The sequence below is a fragment of the Trypanosoma cruzi genome, genomic scaffold, assembly GCF_000209065.1.
Source record: "Trypanosoma cruzi strain CL Brener 1047053516879 genomic scaffold, whole genome shotgun sequence".
In the NCBI taxonomy this organism is placed as follows: domain Eukaryota; phylum Euglenozoa; class Kinetoplastea; order Trypanosomatida; family Trypanosomatidae; genus Trypanosoma; species Trypanosoma cruzi.
The window spans coordinates 10,010-32,268 of NW_001849545.1; the positions used below are offsets into that span (position 1 = coordinate 10,010).

General features: G+C 55.9%; 4 protein-coding genes and 3 pseudogenes across 4 annotated transcripts, besides 5 other annotated features; all 7 read left to right on the forward strand.

Annotated features, from left to right (window-relative positions):
- Positions 1 to 22,259: part of a sequence feature (areas not merged during assembly with more than two copies in the genome that could not be assigned to a particular haplotype) that runs on past the window's edge.
- Tc00.1047053508493.10 (mucin TcMUCII, putative) lies at positions 2,899 to 3,732 on the forward strand (the record flags this gene model as incomplete). The annotated part of the gene is made up of 1 exon (XM_807425.1): positions 2,899 to 3,732. The coding sequence occupies one exon, from the start codon at positions 2,899 to 2,901 to the stop codon at positions 3,730 to 3,732; it is 834 nt and encodes a 277-aa protein (XP_812518.1).
- Tc00.1047053508493.20 lies at positions 4,296 to 5,819 on the forward strand (annotated as a pseudogene).
- Positions 4,613 to 4,733: a microsatellite.
- Tc00.1047053508493.40 (mucin TcMUCII, putative) lies at positions 9,308 to 10,288 on the forward strand (the record flags this gene model as incomplete). The annotated part of the gene is made up of 1 exon (XM_807426.1): positions 9,308 to 10,288. The coding sequence occupies one exon, from the start codon at positions 9,308 to 9,310 to the stop codon at positions 10,286 to 10,288; it is 981 nt and encodes a 326-aa protein (XP_812519.1).
- On the forward strand, positions 10,849 to 11,961 carry Tc00.1047053508493.50 (annotated as a pseudogene).
- Positions 11,166 to 11,286: a microsatellite.
- Positions 13,760 to 16,189, forward strand: Tc00.1047053508493.60 (annotated as a pseudogene).
- Positions 16,277 to 16,400: a sequence feature (T-rich).
- On the forward strand, positions 18,224 to 18,877 carry Tc00.1047053508493.70 (uncharacterized protein; the record flags this gene model as incomplete). The annotated part of the gene is made up of 1 exon (XM_807427.1): positions 18,224 to 18,877. The coding sequence occupies one exon, from the start codon at positions 18,224 to 18,226 to the stop codon at positions 18,875 to 18,877; it is 654 nt and encodes a 217-aa protein (XP_812520.1).
- On the forward strand, positions 21,006 to 21,704 carry Tc00.1047053508493.100 (mucin TcMUCII, putative; the record flags this gene model as incomplete). The annotated part of the gene is made up of 1 exon (XM_807428.1): positions 21,006 to 21,704. The coding sequence occupies one exon, from the start codon at positions 21,006 to 21,008 to the stop codon at positions 21,702 to 21,704; it is 699 nt and encodes a 232-aa protein (XP_812521.1).
- Positions 21,495 to 21,592: a microsatellite.

The window sequence follows — 22,259 nt, forward strand, 5'->3', positions numbered from 1 at the left end:
CTGCTAGGGGTGAGCGAGGGACTGGTCCACCGCCGCCTGTCAGCGCTGCCGGCACGCCGCCGCCGTCAGCCTCGATTAACGCCACGACGCACGGTCTCCGACGTGGTGACGCCTGTCCGTGACAAAACGGCACGAGGGCTGAGCGAGCGCATCGCCGTGGAGTGTGGGCGTCGCAGGGGCGGCGTCCCGCGCTGCACCCTCGCCGTCGCCGCTCTCTCGCAGTCACGACCGGCATCTCGACTGCGTTCGACACCGTTGACGATGGGCGATTGCTGGCTGTGGTCTGCGGGCTCCCGCGCCTGTGCTGTCGAGCCCAACACTGGTTGCGCAGCCACCTGGGAGGCGGCCGCGTTGGGGTGAGTGATCGCAAACAATATTTCCGACAGTAGCTCGCCTCAGCCGGGGCAGCCCACCGCAGCACGTGGACAACACTGGTACGAGGAACACTTGTTTAGACGGGTGTGAGCTGCTGCCGTGCGTGGTGCATGGACTATTTGATTGTGTGGGGAGGTGCGTGGAGTGACGAATACTTCTGTTTGGCGTGTCGCGGTGTGTTGGAATGATGTTCGGAAAACATGTGAGGGGTGTTGTGTGTAGTTTGTGTGTCTTTTCTGGTGGAGCCGACATGTGTGCGGGGATTGTGGCATTGCTGGCTGACGGTTCCACGTCACTTTTCGGCATTCCTGGATGTGCTGAGGAATGACGGCTGGCGACCAGCGTGTTGGTGCTGCTGGTGGGAATAAGTACACGAGGAATTGGCCATTTTCTCTTTCCCATGCTGGAGCCGATGAACTGGCACGAGGGCACCGGCTGCAGGCTGCCTGCCAGCACGTGTGAGCAGCGGATCCATGCACGCACAGACGCTCATTGCAAGAGCCTGTGCGATCACAGTGGCTTTTGTGGCGTGTTTTTGTGGGCGTCAGCCCGTCGGAGAATGTGTGAACCAAACGGCTGACGGAACACGAGGAAAATAAGTGCGTGCACTGTGCCGTGTTTCGGCGTCGATGGCAGCGCGGCAGGAGGCCCGTGCTGGCAACTGAGATCTTTGTGTGGCGAGGGATGTCGGTGTTGATTTTGGATCGTCGAGGGTGAAATGAATTTGCTGCTGCCCGTGTGTGTGGCCACTCCGGCGGAGGGCGAACACAAAAGGGAGGGATGCAGGCGCTGCGTGTGTGTGTGCAGGTGCCATGCAACAACGTCACAACAAACATGCTGCGACTCGGTGACCCTCACATTGCTGTGGTCCTCACGAGCAGCCCAGGCACGGCCCGCATCGATGCACTTAGTGGAAGGAGTGAGGCATCTTTTGAGGCGCTGCAGGGAGCAGGATGTGTTGACGCAGCCACGACGTGCATGGAGTGTCACGATGGCACAGCCGGCTGTGGCTGGTGGAATATTTGCTTCTCGGAGGCAACAGAGAGAGAGGGTGAGAGCTGCTGCTGCTGACGTCGTTGCTGCCTTTTCTGGCCTCCCATGCCGATTATCGTCTGTCCGCTGATCATGGGTGGTGTGCCTCCACTAGTGACGTCGTCTGCAGGCATTCCACAGCACCAGCGAAACACACATCATGTCGCATGCTTTGGCTGTGGGTATGGTGTCGTGAATGCAGCCGGCATTATTTTGCCCGACTCCTTTTCACTGCCTTGCGATAAATAGATGCGTCGCCGCCCGAGTCATTCACTGCAGCTCCGTGTGTTGTGCTGCCGGCACAATACTCTCGTGTTGTCTGGCGCCTGGCTGACAGTCAAGCACCACTGCGCTGGGACATGCAGGGATGTGGACTGCCGCTCACGGTGTTGGGCACCGCTGTTTGGATGCGGCGGCCACACGAGCGGATGTATTGTGGCACAATCAAATGCGTAAAATACGCGGAATCACAGCGGCTGCAATAATATCGACGGTGTGGCACCACGGAATGTGTGAGGGGGTGATGCATGATGAATCAGAGTGGGCGGCATGCGAGGGAAGTGCACCGCGACGGAGCGTCGCCCCCCCCCCTCAGCCTGCAGGGGAATGTACGCCCACAAAATATATGGTCGAGGCACCACCAAACACGCATGCCCTTCTGTGCAGCAATAAATAGGAGCGAGGGTGCGTTCTGGTGCGTGGGAGTCCACTCACGTATTCCCATTTCCACCGCAATAAACGGCGAGGAATCAGGTGCCACAGCAACGAAGGAGGAAATAAAAACATCTATTGCAGCACTTTACCAGCGAAAAGCAGGAACAACACAAATTGAATTATTGGCTGCACCAACACAATAAAAATTCACAAGAGAAGGAAACAGTTGTGCACACTGCAGGAACCCCAACACACGATGCAGGCATGAAGGTTTACCCTCCGCAAAAACAATAACAACATATGCAGACATCTTCCACCCTCCAAAAAGAAACACAAGTAAATGGCTGCTTTATTCCATTCCTTGCGCTTGACTTTGCGTGTGCTGCTGCTGCTGCGGTGGTGGCTGCGCTTCCCGTGGACCAACAATCCACGTGGTGTGCGGGGATCTATTCTTTTTCATGGTTAATTTGCTTTTGTGTTGCTGTGTGCGCTGCACCTATTCTCGTGTGTGCGTGCCCTCCGTGAGGGGTGCCGACGCGACGGACCGCTCTTGCCGTATGTACATGCGGTGGAGCCTTGTGTGCCGCTCCTGTTTGCTTCTCCCTCTCCATCTGTGTGTTGGTGTTGCGGCAGGGCTGTGTGTGTGTGCCTGCTGCCGTGGATTGGAGTGTGTGTCGTGCGTGGTGTGCGGCGTACGGTGCATGCCTGGCTGCTGCCCTCTCCTCATGTGTGTGTGTGCCCTCTGTGTGTGTCTGCCGCACCTCTCGTCTCCCCTGTTGCTCTCCATGTCCCTCACTGTGCAGATCAGCTCCACACCACTGAACGACCACACTCACGATGACGACGTGCCGTCTGCTGTGCGCCCTGTTGGTGCTTGCCCTGTGCTGCTGCCCGTCCGTGTGCGTGACGGAGGGTAGCGGAGAACAAGATGCGGGCAGTGGTTCAACGACTGCTCAGTCACAGGGATCAGGTGGTGCGGGGTTAACAAATACTTCCACCGAACCAAATTCAACAGGTCCGACCGATGCGTCACCGTCAAAGATTCCGGGGTCCGTTACGGTAGAAATTACGGGGAACGACGCGAAACAGCCCCATGGTACGCCCAGTTCGCAAGGGACAGGAGATGCGGTGGTCCGTAATGGACCGACATCAATTACAGCGGCCAGTGCGCCAGACTCAGCAGGCCCGGCCAAAACGTTACAGGAACCGGCAACAATTTCCGAGGCCGGTGGGAAAGGGCCCCTAAGTCAGTCCAGTAATGGACAGACACAAAGTGGAAACCCCACATCACAAGGATCAAGTGCGGGAACCGGTGTGCCAGAAACTCCAGGTACAGAAGGTCCGGAGCCTATTACAAAAGAGGTACCAAGTGGGTCCGATGGGTCAGGGTCGTCAGGTGGGTCCGCTAACCCAAATACATCGTCAAGTTCCGTGACCGCGCCTGTATCGGCACAAATTCAGAAGGAAAATGCGCCAACTACGACAACCACGACTACGACAAAAGCACCAACTACCACCACCACTACGACTACGGAGGCGCCAACTACAACGACAACCACTCGCGCACCGTCACTTCTTCGCGAAAGCGACGGCAGCCTCAGCAGCTCTGCGTGGGTGTGTGCCCCGCTGCTGCTCGCCGTATCCGCGCTGGCGTACACCGCTCTGGGCTGAAGAATTGTGTGCGGGCTGTGCGTGCCAGCACCCGACCGCGGGGACTTGTGTGCGTCCACTGTAGTCCGATGTGCTAAACAGGATAAAATAATGATTGTGTTTTGCTTCGCTTGCTTCCGCTGCCCTGCTGTGTGCTCCTTGCCGCTCCCCGCATCCGTCACGTTGAACGCACCTCAGACACACTCATGTGCATGGCACGCACACAACTGATTGCGTGGAGTCGCATTTGAGGATGGGTGCGTGCGTGCTGGAGCCATGCTGTGCAGCCCTTTGTTTTGTGTGTGTTGACATTTTTAACTTCATTGCTGTTCGTTTACCTGTGTTTTGTTTCTAATTGTTTTGTGTGTTTTTCTGTTTGCTTGCTGCGGGGCGTTGTGTGTTTTTGCCCTTTCACTGCTTTCAACTGCCTCATGGTGTGTGTGCGCTGCCGCTGCTGGGCTGCTGCCATTTGTGGCTGTGCGGTGGCTGTGCGTGGTGTAGCGGCCGTGTCTCTCTTTTTGCCTCCGCTCTGCGTTGACGGGGAGTTAGTTTGTGCTGAAGGCTGCAGGCAAGTGACAGGAGTGATGGCGATGATGATGACTGGCCGTGTGCTGCTGGTGTGTGCCCTCTGCGTGCTGTGGTGCGGTGCCGGCGGGGCTGATGCGAGTAATCTCGAGAACAACGTAGTCGGTGGCTGCAAGGCGTCGTGGGTGTTGAATGCGAATAAATCGTATACGCCGAGCGGATGCGACAAAACGGCGCTGACGCTGCCTTTACGATCGGTCTTGTCCATCACTGCCGTTGCAGCTTCGACTGACCCATTGGTGACTGGTGCAGCCGAAAATAAATCGGATTTGGCTCCGAGTTCAGGTGCTGATTTCGGTGGTGCCGGTTCTCCTCCTGGTCGCGGAGGTGAAGGTGGAGGCGGTAGAGACGACGGTGCTGGCGGTCCTGGTGGCGTTGGAGGTGCCAGTGGCAGTCAAGCTCGTGGCAGCAAAGCTTCTGGTGGTGGTGGTGGTGGTTCAAATGGAGGTTCTAAAGCACGTGTTGGTGGCTCTTTGAAGTCCCCTGCTTCGGATGTCAGGTCCCCATCTCCTGTTCTCGGTGATGGCAGTTCTCCTGGGCCTCCTACGGGAAGTGTAGGTTCTGACGGAAGCAAAGGCTTCATTTTGGGCTCCTTCTCTTCTGGTGGTCGCAGTCAACCTGATGTTGGCAGTCCAGGTGGTGATGCATCTTTGAGCGCTCCTGTTGCTGGTGGTAATTCCCCACCCTCCATCACCGACGAGAGTGATGCGTTGGAGAAGACCGGCGCTGCGGCATCCACAAAGGGAGGGAAACCTCAAGAAGCAGGTGAGCAGTCAGAAGCAAATCGTGCACGGAACGAATTGCCCGAATTGTCGGCACGAGCGGAGTCAACACCCGAAGCACAAGAAGACTCTCCAAGTAAACAAGAAAGACCAGAAAGTGAAGCTGCTGGTAGGGCGGCAACTGGAGAGGAGAAACGGCGGAGTGATGCGGAGGCACAAGGTCCTTCCACCGTGATGTCCACCGCCAGCGCCAGCAACGGTAGGAGAAGAACGACCAACAGCGGTGGCAGTTCCGGCAGGAGGAAGCCCAACGGCACAAACAGACTCGCAAACCTTGACAGAAGAAAGGACAAAAACGTCACCGTCACCAAACAAAAAGGAGCCTGAAGAGACAGAACCTACTTCTGGAGATGGTGTGGCAGAGCAACAGGGTCAAGGCACAGTTTTACCGGATCTGAGGGGTGGACCTACCGGCAGCCCGGCGGAAGTAACGGCATCATCCATCTCTACAAGTGGCAGTGGTGATGGCCGGAGTAGAGGGCGGATGAGAATGACGACAACAGCAGAGGGCCCAACCCCGGAGGGCCACAGAACGACCCCGAAGCCAGTCATACCAACGTTGCGCCCACGGCCAGTGAGACAAAACCACCGACAGCAAAAGCAGCAGCTACCGCCAGAACAGATGGTACGGCAACGCCTGGCAGCAGTGACGGCAGCACCGCGGTCTCCCACACCACCTCCCCTCCTTTGCTTCTTCCTCTTGTTGCGTGTGCGGCTGCTGCTGCGGTGGTGGCCGCGTGAGAGTGAGGGAGAGAGCCATGCACCGCACGCACACACACTCGTCCTTCTCACTCTATGTGTGTGTCCCCTTGCATGGACTCTCGCCCTCACCTCACCCCACGAAGCACACACATAATGTGCCCATTGTATATATGCATGCACACCCATGCAGGCCCGTTGGTGCTCTCTTTTGCACGACACGCACCGCTGCCGTCCTGCCTGGCTGCATGGGCGGAGCACCGTAACTGTTTTTGTGTTTCCGTTGCATTGAGTGGGCGACCTCTCTCTCTCCCTGTGTGTGTGTTTTGCTTTACGGGAGCAATGAGAGTGTGTGCGCTGGTCGTCCTACCTGTTGCTGCGCGTCCCCACTGCTGGGTGGACGCCCCCACGCTTCGGCTTTTTGTTGTTGGTATTTTTTACCCTCTGCCTGTGTTGTGGTTGAGTGCACCCATCTTACTTTTTTTGATTGCTGGTTTGCTTTGACTGCAGACGCCTGATTCCTCTTTGTGTGTTCTCACATTGTTTTCTTTCTCCTTCTAAAAGTGTCAGCCACTCGTATCCTTGTAAAGCCACCACGTCCTTTCTTTTCCACATACGCCATGCGTCAGTTGATCCACGTCACCCCACGGTCTGCAGCGCTGCTGGAGCTGCTTGTGATGATGCCTGCGACGGGAATTGCCAGCGAGTGCTTTGCTGCCACCCTGACGTATCCTTTGCTTCCTTGACGATGTAGGGCGTACCGACGGCGCGTGGGCGTCTGTATTGCTGGTGAGGCACGTGCGTCTCAAACCGTATGATGCGTCGCAGGTGTGCAGCGTCGTTTCGAAGCACCAATGGGCGTTTCTACTCATCATGACGTCCACAACGTACCCGGATGGCAGCAGGAGGCACTGCGATTCCTCCTGGTGTTGCACAGCGACTTTGTTGGACGGCGCGCCTGATTGGCGTCTCTTGGGGCTTTTGTGGGAGAAGGTGGGAGGCTGAGGGCATTAGGACTGAATTGTTTTGAGTGGCTGCGTTCCGTTGACTTGCGGCCAGTCGTTGCACTCTTTTGGGGTTTGGCGGCCCGTCTCTTTTGTTTACCTCCCACTACAGAACGCGGACAACACTGGTCCGAGGAACACTTGTTTAGACGGGTGTGAGCTGCTGCCGTGCGTGGTGCATGGACTATTTGATTGTGTGTGGGGAGGTGCATGGAGTGACGAATACTTCTGTTTGGCGTGTCGCGGTGTGTCGGAATGATGTTCGGAAAACATGTGAGGGGTGTTGTGTGTAGTTTGTGTGTCTTCTCTGGTGGAGCCGACATGTGTGCGGGGATTGTGGCATTGCTGGCTGACAGTTCCACGTCACTTTTCGGCATTCCTGGATGTGCTGAGGAATGACGGCTGGCGACCTGCGTGTTGGTGCTGCTGGTGGGAATGAGTGCACGAGGAACTGGCCATTTTCTCTTTCCCATGCTGGAGCCGACGAACTGGCACGAGGGCACCGGCTGCAGGCTGCCTGCCAGCACGTGTGAGCAGCGGATCCATGCACACACGCAGACGCTCATCGCAAGAGCCTGTGCGATCACAGTGGCTTTTGTGGCGTGCTTTTGTGGGCGTCAGCCCGTCGGAGAATGTGTGAAGCAAACGGCTGACGGAACACGAGGAAAATAAGTGCGTGCACTGTGCCGTTTTTCGGCGTCGATGGCAGAGCGGCAGGAGGCCCGTGCTGGCAACTGAGATCTTTGCGTGGCGAGGGATGTCGGTGTTGATTTTGGATCGTCGAGGGTGAAATGAATTTGCTGCTGCCCGTGTGTGTGGCCACTCCGGCGGAGGGCGAACACAAAAGGGAGGATGCAGGCACTGCGTGTGTGTGTGCGGGTGCCATGCAACAGCGTCACAACAAACATGCTGCGACTCGGTGACCCTCACATCGCTGTGGTCCTCACGCACAGCCCGGGCACGGCCCGCATCGATGCACTTAGTGGACGGAGTGAGGCATCTTTTGAGGCGCTGCAGGGAGCAGGATGTGTTGACGCAGCCACGACGTGCATGGAGTGTCACGATGGCACAGCCGGCTGTGGCTGGTGGAATAATTGCTTCTCGGAGGCAACAGAGAGAGAGAGAGAGCTGCTGCTGCTGACGTCGTTGCTGCCTTTTGTGGCCTCCCATGCCGATTATTGTCTGTCCGCTGATCATGGGTGGTGTGCCTCCACTAGTGACGTCGTCTGCAGGCATTCCACAGCACCAGCGAAACACACATCATGTCGCATGCTTTGGCTGTGGGTATGGTGTCGTGGATGCAGCCGGCATCATTTTGCCCGACTCCTTTTCACTGCCTTGCGACAAATAGATGCGTCGCCGCCCGAGTCATTCGCTGCAGCTCCGTGTGTTGTGCTGCCGGCACAATACTCTCGTGTTGTCTGGCGCCTGGCTGACAGTCAAGCACCACTGCGCTGGGACATGCAGGGATGTGGACTGCCGCTCACGGTGTTGGGCACCGCTGTTTGGATGCGGCGGCCACACGAGCGGATGCATTGTGGCACAATCAAATGCGTGAAATACGCGGAATCACAGCGGCTGCAATGATATCAGCGGTGTGGCACCACGGAGTATGTGAGGGGGTGATGCATGATGAATCAGAGTGGGCGGCATGCGAGGGAAGTGCACCGCGACGGAGCGTCGCCCCGCCCTCAGCCTGCAGGGGAATGTACGCCCACAAAATATATGGTCGAGGCACCACCAAACACGCATGCCCTTCTGTGCAGCAATAAATAGGAGCGAAGGTGCGTTCTGGTGCGTGGGAGTCCACTCACATATTCCCATTTCCACCGCAATAAACGGTGAGGAATCAGGTGCCACAGCAACGAAGGAGGAAATAAAAACATCTATTGCGGCACTTTACCAGCGAAAAGCAGGAACAACACAAATTGAATTATTGGCTGCACCAACACAATAAAAATTCACAAGAGAAGGAAACAGTTGTGCACACTGCAGGAACCCCAACACACGATGCAGGCATGAAGGTTTACCCTCCGCAAAAACAATAGCAACATATGCAGACATCTTCCACCCTCCAAAAGGAAACACAAATGAATGGCTGCTGTATTCCATTCCTTGCGCTTGAATTTGCGTGTGCTGCTGCTGCTGCGGTGGTGGCTGCGCTTCCCGTGGACCAACAATCCACGTGGTGTGCGGGGATCCATTCTTTTTCATGGTTACTTTGCTGTTGTGTTGCTGTGTGCGCTGCACCTATTCTCGTGTGTGCGTGCCGCTCCTGTTTGCTTCTCCCTCCTCCATCTGTGTGTTGGTGTTGCGGCAGGGCTGTGTGTGTGTGTGCCTGTTGCCGTGGATTGGAGTGTGTGCTGTGCGTGGTGTGCGGCGTACGGTGCATGCCTGGCTGCTGCCCTCTCCTCATGTGTGTGTTTGCCCTCTGTGTGTGTCTGCCGCACCTCTCGTCTCCCCTGTTGCTCTCCATGTCCCTCACTGTGCAGATCAGCTCCACACCACTGAACGACCACACTCAAGATGACGACGTGCCGTCTGCTGTGCGCCCTGTTGGTGCTTGCCCTGTGCTGCTGCCCGTCCGTGTGCGCAACAACGACTGGCGAAGGTACCGATAAGGGTAGCTCCAGTTCAACGACTGCTCAGCCACAGGGAACAGGTGGTTCAGGGCCAAAAAATACTTCCACGGCGCCAAGTTCAACACCTCCGACCGATGCATTACCGTCAAAGAGTCAGGACAGTAAAGGACAAGCATCAGATACTAGGAGTGATACCGCAAGAGGGACCGGTGGAGATCAAAATGAGGACAGCCCCAGTTTATCGCCTGCTTTGCGAGAGGGAGCAGGTGTTCCGGGTTCAGCGAATCCGGGGGTCGGTACTTCTGAGATTCCGGGGAACGATGCGAAACAGCCCGATGGCACGCTCAGTTTTCAAGGGGCAGCAGATGCGGCGAAACGTAATGGACCGACATCAAGTACAGCGGCCAGTGCGCCAGATTCAGCAGGCCCGGCCAAAACGGTGGAGGAACCGGCAACGATTTCAGAAACCGGTGGGAAAGGGCCCTCAAGTCAGGCCAGTACTGGACAGACACAAGGTGAAAATTCCACATCACAAGGATCAGGTCCGGGTCCCGGTGTGCCAGGGAGTTCAGGTACAGAAGGTCCGGAGACTATTCCAAAACAGGAACAGGCAACAAGTGGGGCGACTGGTCAGTCAGGTTTACAAATTCCGATCGGTGTGGATCAGGCAAAAGGTGAAACCGATCCGTTAAACAAACCGGATACGACCACGACGAATACGACGAATGCACCAGCCACAACAACAACAACGACGACCACTGCCCCAGAAGCAACGAGTACCACGAGTACAGAAGCGCCAAGCACGATGACGACCCGCACACCGTCACTTCTTCGCGAAATCGACGGCAGCCTCAGCAGCTCTGCGTGGGTGTGTGCCCCGCTGCTGCTCGCCGTATCCGCGCTGGCGTACACCACTCTGGGCTGAAGAATTGTGTGCGGGCTGTGCGTGCCAGCACTCAACCGTGGGGACTTGTGTGCGTCCACTGTGGTCCGATGTGCTAAACAGGATAAAATAATGATTGTGTTTTGCTTCACTTGCTTCCGCTGCCCTGCTGTGTGCTCCTTGCCGCTCCCCGCATCCGTCACGTTGAACGCACCCCAGACACACTCATGTGCATGGCACGCACACAACTGATTGCGTGGAGTCACATTTGAGGATGGGTGCGTGCGCGCTGGAGCCATGCTGTGCAGCCCTTTGTTTTGTGTGTTTACATTTTAACTTCATTGCTGTTCGTTTACCTGTGTTTTGTTTCTAATTGTTTTGTGTGTTTTTCTGTTTGCTTGCTGCGGGGCGTTGTGTGTTTTTGCCCTTTCACTGCTTTCAACTGCCTCATGGTGTGTGTGCGCTGCCGCTGCTGGGCTGCTGCCATTTGTGACTGTGCGGTGGCTGTGCGTGGTGTAGCGGCCGTGTCTCTTCTTCTGCTTCCGCTCTGCGTTGACGGGGAGTTAGTTTGTGCTGAAGGCTGCAGGCAAGTGACAGGAGTGATGGCGATGATGATGACTGGCCGTGTGCTGCTGGTGTGTGCCCTCTGCGTGCTGTGGTGCGGTGCCGGCGGGGCTGATGCGAGTAATCTCGGGAACAACGCAGTTGGTGGCTGCATGGCGTCGTGGGTGTTGAATGCGAATAAATCGTATACGCCGAGCGGATGCGACAAAACGGCGCTGACGCTGCCTTTACGATCGGTCTTGTCCATCACTGCCGTTGCAGCTTCGACTGACCCATTGGTGACTGGTGCAGCCGAAAATAAATCGGATTTGGCTCCGAGTTCAGGTGCTGATTTCGGTGGTGCCGGTTCTCCTCCTGGTCGCGGAGGTGAAGGTGGAGGCGGTAGAGACGACGGTGCTGGCGGTCCTGGTGGCGTTGGAGGTGCCAGTGGCAGTCAAGCTCGTGGCAGCAAAGCTTCTGGTGGTGGTGGTGGTGGTTCAAATGGAGGTTCTAAAGCACGTGTTGGTGGCTCTTTGAAGTCCCCTGCTTCGGATGTCAAGTCCCCATCTCCTGTTCTCGGTGATGGTGGCAGTTCTCCTGGGGCTCCTACGGGAAGTGTAGGTTCTGACGGAAGCAAATGTTTCATTTTGGGCTCCTTCTCTTCTGGTGGTCGCAGTCAACCTGATGTTGGCAGTCCAGGTGGTGATGCATCTTTGAGCGCTCCTGTTGCTGGTGGTAATTCCCCACCCTCCATCACCGACGAGAGTGATGCGTTGGAGAAGACCGGCGCTGCGGCATCCACAAAGGGAGGGAAACCTCAAGAAGCAGGTGAGCAGTCAGGAGCAAATCGTGCACGGAACGAATTGCCCGAACTGTCGGCACCAGCGGAGTCAACACCCGAAGCACAAGAAGACTCTCCCAGTAAACAAGAAAAACCAGAAAGTGAAGCTGCTGGTAGGGCCGCAACTGGAGAAGAGAAACGGCGGAGTGACGCGGAGGCACAAGGTCCTTGCACCGTGATGTCCACCGCCAGCACCAGCAACGGTAGGAGAAGAACGACCAACAGCGGTGGCAGTTCCGGCAGGAGGAAGCCCAACGGCACAAACAGACTCGCAAACCTTGACAGAAGAAAGGACAAAAACGTCACCGTCACCAAACAAAAAGGAGCCTGAAGAGACAGAACCTACTTCTGGAGATGGTGTGGCAGAACAACAGGGTCAAGGCACTGTTTTACCGGATCTGAGGGGTGGACCTACCGGCAGCCCGGCGGAAGTAACGGCATCATCCATCTCTACAAGTGGCAGTGGTGATGGCCGGAGTAGGGCGGATGAGAATGACGACAACAGCAAAGGGCCCAACCCCGGAACGCCACACAACGACCCCGAAGCCAGTCATACCAACGTTGCGCCCACGGCCAGTAAGACAAAACCACCGACAGCAAAAGCAGCAGCTACCGCCAGAACAGATGGTACGGCAACGCCTGGCAGCAGTGACGGCAGCACCGCGGTCTCCCACACCACCTCCCCTCCTTTGCTTCTTCCTCTTGTTGCGTGTGCGGCGGCTGCTGCGGTGGTGGCCGCGTGAGAGTGAGGGAGAGAGCCATGCACCGCCCGCACACATACTCTTCCTTCTCTCTGTGTGTGTCCCCTTGCATGGACTCTCGCCCTCACCTCACCCCACGAAGCACACACATAATGTGCCCATTGTATATATGCATGCACACCCATGCAGGCCCGTTGGTGCTCTCTTTTGCACGACACGCACCGCTGCCGTCCTGCCTGGCTGCATGGGCGGAGCACCGTAACTGTTTCTGTTTTGTTTTTATTGCATTGAGTGGGCGACCTCTCTCTCTCTCCCTCTGTGTGTGTGTTTTGCTTTACGGGAGCAATGAGAGTGTGTGCGCTGGTCGTCCCACCTGTTGCTGCGCGTCCCCACTGCTGGGTGGACGCCCCCACGCTTCGGCTTTTTGTTGTTGGTATTTTTTGTCCTCTGCCTGTGTTGTGGTTGAGTGCACCCATTCCGCGGGCTGCATGTGTGTGTGTGTGATGATATGAGTAATTTGTGTGTGTGCCATCCGCCTCTCTCTGCCATTGCTTTCTTTTGGCTCTGCTGTGCCGCACAGCTGCTCTGCAATTATAAAGGCCGACAATCACATGCACGCACACGAACGCCCTTTCGTATCGTGCACGCTGAGAACGCAAATGATCCTGGCTGCGGCGGCCCTCACGATTGGGGAGGACGGGAGACCGCGATTTACCTTTTTGACGCAGTTGTTGTGTTTGCGGCGTGCGGCCGGTGAGTGGTGTGGCATGGAGAGTGCCTGGGACAAGTGCGGACTGTTTCCTGCCGTGCAGCTGCACGTGCCGACGTGTCTCTCCCGCTGTGGATACGTCGGCCAGGGACTCTCCGGCTGTGCGGGGAGAGACAACAGTGAAACGACTGGCGGCAGCGCGTGTGTGCTGCGAAGGGCGGCTGCGCCACTTGGCATTCCGCTTTTTGTGTGTGGGCATTGCTTGGTGTGTACGGACCTGTGACGGACGACACACGCCGTGTCTTCTGCTGCTGGTGGTGACAGTCGCTCTGTTTTCCCGGTGCACTGTTCTTTCTTCTCCTGTGCCGTGTGTCTGTGCGCGTGAGTTGTTGTTGTGGGGATTGACTGCGGCGCGGATGATGGTGCCACTCACTATGGATGCTGGCGGTGCTTATTCCTTTGCTTCTTTTGGTGGCTTTTTTCCTCTTTTTATTTCCTGCTCGCTATCTCACGAAGAAGAAAACAAAAGCGCGAATCGCTACTGTGAAGTTGGAAGGCTCTGAAAGGACCAACAACACACACACACACCGCCCACGCACATATTTATATGCTCCCACGTGCTGCTGCGGTGAAGGCACCCCGCACACACAACCGTCGCCGCGTGACCGGATCCAGCGGAAGGAGGAGGGAAGGAAGAGAGAGTGAGCCGCGGAGGCCCAACATGTCCCGGCATGTGTTTAATTCCGCGTGCTGCTCCTTCTTGTTGTAATGATTTGCTTCTGCGGTGGAGGTGCAGCCGCTGTGGAGAATAGTGCGTTAGTAGCTGATCCAACGTTTGAATGGAGGAGTATCACTGGTGATGAGGAAACTGTGGAGTCGTTGGGCGTTCCCGGCCTTCTAAAAGTGGGGACTGTCGTATTTGCCGTCGCCGAGGCGCAGTGCAATAAAGGAGGTGAAGGCAGCTTTACAGGCATTGCATCCGAACTTCTCACGGATCCAACGGATAAAAACCGGTGGAAGTACTGAATGAGGCCAAAAAGGATACACAAGTCCTGGAGGAGGGCGCTCCCGCAAAGAAAAAGAAAGTAGATGTGAGCCGACCAACAACATTTGTGAATGGAACTGATATTTACATGCTTGCTGGAAAATACAGCCGGACAGCAGCTGCTAAAGACGCTCAGGAGAGGGGCGCAGGTGAGTGGGGACTTTTGCTGGCGAAAGGGAAAGTCAGTGATGGGGACAGTGGCAGTAACAAAAAAATCCAATGGAATGTGAGCCAGCGACTGGTCAACACTCTCTTTAAGCGCGAACAGGATTCCTTGATGCAGCTGGTTGCAGGCGGTGGATCGGGTGTTAAGATGGAGGACGGTACGCTTGTGTTTCCCGTGGAAGTAACGAAGAAGGGTGAATCAGAAAACGACGGAGAGGAAGGAAAGAGTGTCTCACTGCTCATGTACACTTCGGATACTTCGGATGATTCGAGTTGGAAGCTGTCGAAGGGGATGTCTGACGGTGGCTGCGGTGATCCCTCCGTCGTGGAGTGGGAGAAGGAGAAACTCATGATGATGACTGCGTGCGATGGCGGCCGCCGCAGGGTGTACGAGTCCGGTGACAAGGGGGAGTCGTGGACGGAGGCACTCGGGACACTCTCGCGCGTGTGGGGCAACAAACACGAGGAACAGACGAAACGTGTTGCGAGCGGGTTCACCACAGCGACTCTTGGAGATGACAACAAAAAAGTGATGCTCGTTACTCTGCCGGTGTATTCTAAGGAGAAGGGCAGCGAAAACAAGGAAAAGAGTGAACTCCACCTTTGGCTGACGGACAATACGCACATTGCTGATATTGGGCCCGTGTCCGAGAAGGACGAAGACGAAGTTGCCGCCAGCTCCCTGCTGTACGAAAGTGCTGAAGGTGAAGGTAATAATAAGGAGGAGGATAAGTTGATTGCACTGTACGAGAAGAAGAAGAAGGGCGAAGAGAAGCCATCACACAGTCTTTGGTCTGTGCGTCTGACTGAGCAGCTGAAGCGGGTGAAGGAGGTGCTGGCGACGTGGAAGAAAGTGGACGAAGCTGTCTCCAAGCTGTGCCCCACTGCAAGTGCTGCGAAGAGTGCCTTGACTGAGAATGACTGCAGCGCTGGGGAGATCACGGCTGGGCTGGTTGGCTTTTTGTCCGACAACTTCTCTGGGAGCACATGGAGGGACGAGTACCTCGGGGTGAACGCCACGGTGAATCATAATGGTGGAGCTGAGAAGGCGAAAGACGGCGTGAATTTCCGGGGAGCGTGGGCGGAGTGGCCCGTTGGCAGGCAGGGAGAGAATCAGTTGTACCACTTTGCGAACTGCAACTTCACTCTTGTGGCGACGGTGTCCATCGAGAAGGCGCCGGAGGGAGACAACCCCATTCCATTGATGGGTGTGCGTGCGGGCAGTAAAGGAGAAACCAAACTTATGGAGTTGTCGTACAACAGCGGAAAGAAGTGGAAATTGTTTTGCGGTGGCGACACGACCAATGAGCTCAGCAGCCATTGGGAAGCAGGGACAGCACAGCAGGTGGCCATTGTGCTACAGAACGGTACCCAGGGCTCTGCGTACGTTGATGGTAAGCGCGTGGGTGCTGCGCCATGTGAACTGAAAAATGCGGAATCCCAAGAGATCTCGCACTTCTACATTGGAGGGGATGGAGACAGCGCAGAGGTCCGAGAAGTCGTGTCTGTGACTGTGAAGAACGTCTTTCTGTACAACCGCCCGTTAACTTTTTCAGGTGGGGATGCCGATTTGGAAGAAGCTCCGCACTTACCACCGGCAAATCCGCAACCAACTGAAGCTGTTCCTCAATCGGTGGAAGGGGATCAAAAGGCTATGCCTCCTGCAGGTAAGCCTTCTGAAGCTCCAGGGGAGCAAGCGACCTTCCAGCAGCCTCCAGAAGAGCGTGAAACAGAAAAAAATACGACGGTGGGGGAATCTGCCACCACACAGCAAGTGCCGGCGAATCGATCGCAGGGAAGTGTGGGGAGTGCGGCGGCTCTGAACTCCCATGCCGTTGGAGGAGCAACGGGTGATGGCGGCACTGTGCGTGGGAGCGGACTGCTGCCATCGCTGCTGCCGCTTCTGTTGGGACTGTGGGGGTTTTGCGGCTCTGTGAGGAGTGGCTGGCTGCCGCGTGGGTCACTTGCGACCTCCGCTGCGGAGAATTACCTTTCCCCTGGAAGGAATTTCTTTTCTCATGAAACATTTTTTTTGCTTTTAGTTTTTATGAATTCTTCTTTCCTTTTTTTTTGTGCACTTTTTTTGTTTTTCTTGTGTTTTAATGTTTTCTTTTTATTTTGCTCCTCCCATCCCTTTCTTTTTTTCTTTTGGGGGCAATCACTATGGACGTTTTTCTTTTCTACTCTTCCCTCTTTAATTGTTTCTTCTGCACTCTTCCTGCGAGGGGTGCCGTGTGTTTGCCGCCCAACTGCTCCACTCGCACACCCACCGACACGCTCACGACGACGGCCCTGTGCGCCTCGCCTGCTGCACGCATGAGGAGGGGCCGCGACGAACGGCGCGCTGAGGGAGCCGTGACGTGTGGGCGTGCGACGAGGGCCTGTGGGGCGGCGCACACATTTCTTCCCTCTTGTTTTGTTTTCTTGCGGCCAGGGCGGGCAGACACCCGCAGCGCCACACACACACAGCCACACCCTGCCGCCGTGTTTTTCTTTTTTTCTTTTGCGCCGGCGCACCCTTCGGTGTCGGCCTCGTGAGCATTTCTTTTCTCTGATGATTTTTTTCTTTTGCTGCGCTCACTCTCCCGATGGAGTGACGCGACTCCCGTCATGCCTGCGTGCTTCTCTCAGTCCCACACACACGAGTGACTGTGCTCTGCGGGCCGCACTCACGCGCCGATGAGAGGGCTGAGCGGAGCAGCAACACGCAGATGGCCGCATGAAATATAAACGATGTGCGGACACACGGAGGGTCGTACGGCTGAAAGACATTTAAATATCTTTTAATTTTAATTTGGGCAAAATATACAGACAGTTTGGTGGGGCTACAAGGCAGCCGGCTGCTTTTTTGAATTTGTGTGGAACAGTAATGGACGATTTCTTTTTCTTTTATAATTATTTTGTGCGATGGGGTTTGTGTAAGACGAAGGGGATGGTTTTCTTTTTGTTTTGAATAAATATTGTGTGAATCGCCACTGCTTGGGCTGCGGTGCAGTCATGAGTTTGAGCGGTCTTCTTCTCGTTGTTTCCGCCATGCACCTTCGCTGTACATTTTTGGTTTTGTGCGTCTCTCCACAAACTCCGCTCCCTCTTTTCTAATTCTTTGCCTCGTGTGTCTGCAGGCACACACAACCACACACACAAGACGCACATCGCAGTGGATTTGAATTCCTCTTTTGCAGTGCATGCTGGCAGTTGCGTGTGGCGGCCGTTGTCTTCTTCTGTGGTCATGAGGAGGCGGGAGGGAGGGAGGGAGTGTGCAGCCCGAGTCTATTTTCCTGCGGGTGTGATGCACCGCGTGTGACTGCGTTGAGTTGGGCTCCGTGTCGCTTTGAGGGCGGGATGGCTGGAATTTTGTTTCCGCCTCGTGGATGGATGAGGGTTCGCCTGCTCATTTTGTGGCTGGTGGGGTGGCCGCGGGTTTTAGCCACTTCCCTGGAGCTGCGGAGATGAGCTGGGGGAGATGGTGGTGGATGTCTTCTCCTCCTGCATGGTGGGTGTCTGCTGGCGTTGTTTGCCTTCCTTGCGTGGATGCCGTCTCGTGGTGTGTGAACTGTGCGGCTGGGCCTGCTGCCCTCTCCTCATGTTGTCTGCGCTCTCTCGCTGTATCCGCTGTGCTCCGTCCCTCTCCCTCTTGTTGCATTCTTTTTCCTTCTGCCTCACGGATCAGCTGACTGACTGCAGCGACTCCACTACGGGTGATGACTGCGATGATGACGATGGTGACGGTGCGGCGCCGTGTTGGTCCTTGCGCCCTTGTGCTGCTGCTGCTCGTCCGTGTGCGTGACGGCTGCTGGGAGTCCTGGACATGTATCTGGTGCTGCGGATGCGGTGGTTGTGCCGGTGGATGTGTCGTGCCCTCAGAGTGACGGCAGCCTGAACTGTCGCGTGTGTGTGGGCGTGGAGGAATTGTTCTGCTGCCAGTGCCGAGGCTCAGTATGAGAATTATACTTTCAGTGGCTTTGATGTGCGCATGCATGGCAGGAATGGTGAGCTGGGCGCTGTGTGCCATGTGGTCAATGCGGTGTACACGTGTAGCAGCTGTGCAAGGAAAGAGGAAGGGGCCACCGTTGCCTTCACGGTGAATGTGACGACACATAAATACGCTGGCCCTTATGAATTGTGGCGGCGTCAATTTCCCCCCGATGGAACCATCCATCCGCCCGCACGGAGCAGCGATGCTGACCGGACGGGCATCCGTCAGTTGCCGCCACCCCGTGAAGGGAAGGATGACACAAAATCTGGTGGGACAACTGCGCCGCAAGTGACTTCTGAGCCGTCACGCCAAAACGAGGATTGGCGACAGTCTGCGGTGGCTGACGGACCCAACACCGTCGGTCCGAGTCCCGCATCCAACACGGCGACCAACACGTCCGAGACGAGGCCTGAGTTTGCCACCAATCCGAACGAAGTGATGGTCCCGAATGCATCCAAGAAGAGGCCTTCCTTTGCCAACGGTCCGAGAATAGTAGTGGCGTCGAATGCATCCGAGATCATGTCTGTCACTTGTGGCGGCAGGGAACACGTTGCTGCGGATAACACGGACGAGGTGAGTGAGCGCGACGCCACTGGACACAAAACTCCTTTCTTCAGAAAATGGCGCTGCAGGCAGTGGATTTGTTGCTGAGGGTGATGCGGGCGGATTGACTCAACGCCATGCCTCTGGACACGAAAGCAAACCCCTATTACAAAAACTCACCGCGCAGTATTCCGGGAGCGGTGTGGGTCTACACGACTGCTTTGCCCAGCGCTGCGACGCGAAATTGACACTGCGAGAGTTAACTGTTGGCAGCACTGCGCGTGTTTGCGTGTATTGGGCGTTGCTGCTTTTTATTGTATTGTGTGGGGTTGTGGCAGTCTTGTGAGCCAAAGAGTGTGGAATTGCGAATTCTCACGGAGAACATGTGCCGCGTTCCCTGCGTGATTTCTTTTAATATTTACATCTTACTGTTGTTTTTTGTTGTTTCCCTGGAATGATAAGTATCCTTGCTGTTGCTTTATTTAATAGTTCGTTCCTGCCCACCGTCATGAGTGACGTGATTCCCCTCTTTCTGTTTGCTGTTTTGTTGCCCACACGCGGTGCCGGCCTCATTGCTGTGCGTCCCACGGACTGCACGAAATAATGAGTGGAGGAGCAGGCCGGATGCCGCGTGAAATGTGAGGGGTGTTGTGTGGGCTGGCGGAACAATAACGTGGTTTTCTTTTTTCTTTTTATTGCTGCAGGCATTATGAACATACAGAAGCACATGGTCGTTTTGTGCTGCTTGGCACATGAAATAAAAGTCCTGCCGAAAGAATTTTATTTATTTTTTTGGGAGTCCCACTGGAATCTAAACCTCGGTTGTTTTTTATATTTCTGTTTTGCGGGGCGTTGTGTGTTTTTGCCCTTTCACTGCTTTTAACTGCCTCATGGTGTGTGTACGCTGCCGCTGCTAGGCTGCTGCCATTTGTGACTGTGCGGTGGCTGTGATGACACACCGCAGACTTTACTTTCTGGCTCTGGTGGCGGCACGGTTGTTAGTGATGGTGGTGGGAGAATAATGAGGACGGCTCTGGTGTGTTGGGTTGTGCCACTGAGGCCAAAAGGATGGGCATCGTTTAGGGGAGACGGAAAATAATGCGGCAGCGGTAACGGGGGAACTGTCCGAAACACGCATCCCCGAGTCGTCGATGGAAGAACCGTCCTTGCCACCACCGCTGCAGCCGGACTCGGAAATAACGTCTCCTCAAGAGCCGGATGAAGCCGCACCAGCGAAGGGCATAACCCCCACAGTGCAGCTGATGAAAAGGGCGAGGCCGATTTGGGCGGCACGCGGATCGCATCCCGTGAGGCTCCCGTCACGCAGTCCACATCATCGGGCACTCCAACTGGCCCCACTGCTGCTGCAATGACGCCTGCAAACAGACAGGGTGACGATTCCGCTGATACTCCAACAGCACGTAAAAAAGATTTGAAAGCAACCGAGCGCACCGCCAGCAGTGGTGCGCTGAATACTCGGGAGAGTGACAGTAGCCCGCAGTTATTCCAGCCGTACAGCCTTACGCCAATACGGGCAGGACGGGGGTCTTTGACGTTGGGAGCAGCTCCGGGAGAGTTGAACCCGCCGCCTCCACAGACGACGAAGAGAATGATACGAAGTCATAACTTCAGAGCGCATCCGACGGCACGGGCGCCGCGGCAGACAACAGTGAGGGGTTCACAACAATACCAACAACACCACTAATAAAATGAACGTCTGACGACAGTGACGGCAGCACCGCGGTCTTCCACACCACCTCCCCTCTTTTGCTTCATCTTGTTGCGCGTGTGCTGCTGCTGCTGCGGTGGTGGCTGCGCTTCCCGTGGACCAACAACCCACGTGGTGTGCGGGGATCTATTCTTTTTCATGGTTACTTTGCTGTTGTGTTGCTGTGTGCGCTGCACTTATTCTCGTGTGTGCGTGCCCTCCGTGAGGGGTGCCGACACGACGGACCGCTCTCGCCGTATGTGCATGCGGTGGAGCCTTGTGTGCCGCTCCTGTTTGCTTCCCCCTCCTCCATCTGTGTGTTGGTGTTGCGGCAGGGCTGTGTGTGTGTGTGTGCCTGTTGCCGTGGATTGGAGTGTGTGTCGTGCGTGGTGTGCGGCGTACGGTGCATGCCTGGCTGCTGCCCTCTCCTCATGTGTTTGTGTGCCCTCTGTGTGTGTCTGCCGCACCTCTCGTCTCCCCTGTTGCTCTCCATGTCCCTCACTGTGCAGATCAGCTCCACACCACTGAATGACCACACTCACGATGATGACGTGCCGTCTGCTGTGCGCCCTGTTGGTGCTCGCCCTGTGCTGCTGCCCGTCCCTGTGCGTGACAACGACTGGTGAAGATCCAAATGCGGGCAGTGGTTCAACGTCCCCTCAGCAACCGGGAAAAGGTGTTATGGGGCAAGCAAATACTTCCACGACTTCAAGTTCAACTGGTACGGAAGTTACTTTATCGGTAACCGAAAATCCGGACAGTAAAGGACAACCATCAGACACGAGGAATAATACCGGAAGAGGTAAGGAATCCGCTCCGGCAGGGAATTCAGGTCCAACAAGTCCGGCGTCTGGTACAGAACAGGGACAGGATGGATCCGGTAGGTCAGGGAGTTCAGTTACGGCGGCCGATGCGGTACAGAAAAATGGTGACAACGATAGGACAGACTCAACAAGTGGCAATAATTCATCCACGGAACAAACAAATACGAATGTCGACGATCCGGCCGAGAAGAGCACGGCGACCACTACCACTACTACGACAAGCACGACGACCACTACAACACAGGCACCAATTACTACGACTACGGAGGCGCCAACTACAACGACGACCACTCGCGCACCGTCACTTCTTCGCGAAAGCGATGGCAGCCTCAGCAGCTCTGCGTGGGTGTGTGCCCCGCTGCTGCTCGCCGTATCCGCGCTGGCGTACACCACTCTGGGCTGAAGAATTGTGTGCGGGCTGTGCGTGCCAGCACCCGACCGCGGGGAATTGTGTGCGTCCACTGTGGTCCGATGTGCTAAACAGGATAAAATAATGATTGTGTTTTGCTTCACTTGCTTCCGCTGCCCTGCTGTGTGCTCCTTGCCGCTCCCCGCATCCGCCACGTTGAACGCACCCCAGACACACTCATGTGCATGGCACGCACACAACTGATTGCGTGGAGTCGCATTTGAGGATGGGTGCGTGCGCGCTGGAGCCATGCTGTGCAGCCCTTTGTTTTTTGTGTGTGTTTACATTTTAACTTCATTGCTGTTCGTTTACCTGTGTTTTGTTTCTAATTGTTTTGTGTGTTTTTCTGTTTGCTTGCTGCGGGGCGTTGTGTGTTTTTGCCCTTTCACTGCTTTCAACTGCCTCATGGTGTGTGTGCGCTGCCGCTGCTGGGCTGCTGCCATTTGTGACTGTGCGGTGGCTGTGCGTGGTGTAGCGGCCGTGTCTCTCCTTTTGCTTCCGCTCTGCGTTGACGGGGAGTTAGTTTGTGCTTAAAGCTGCAGGCAAGTG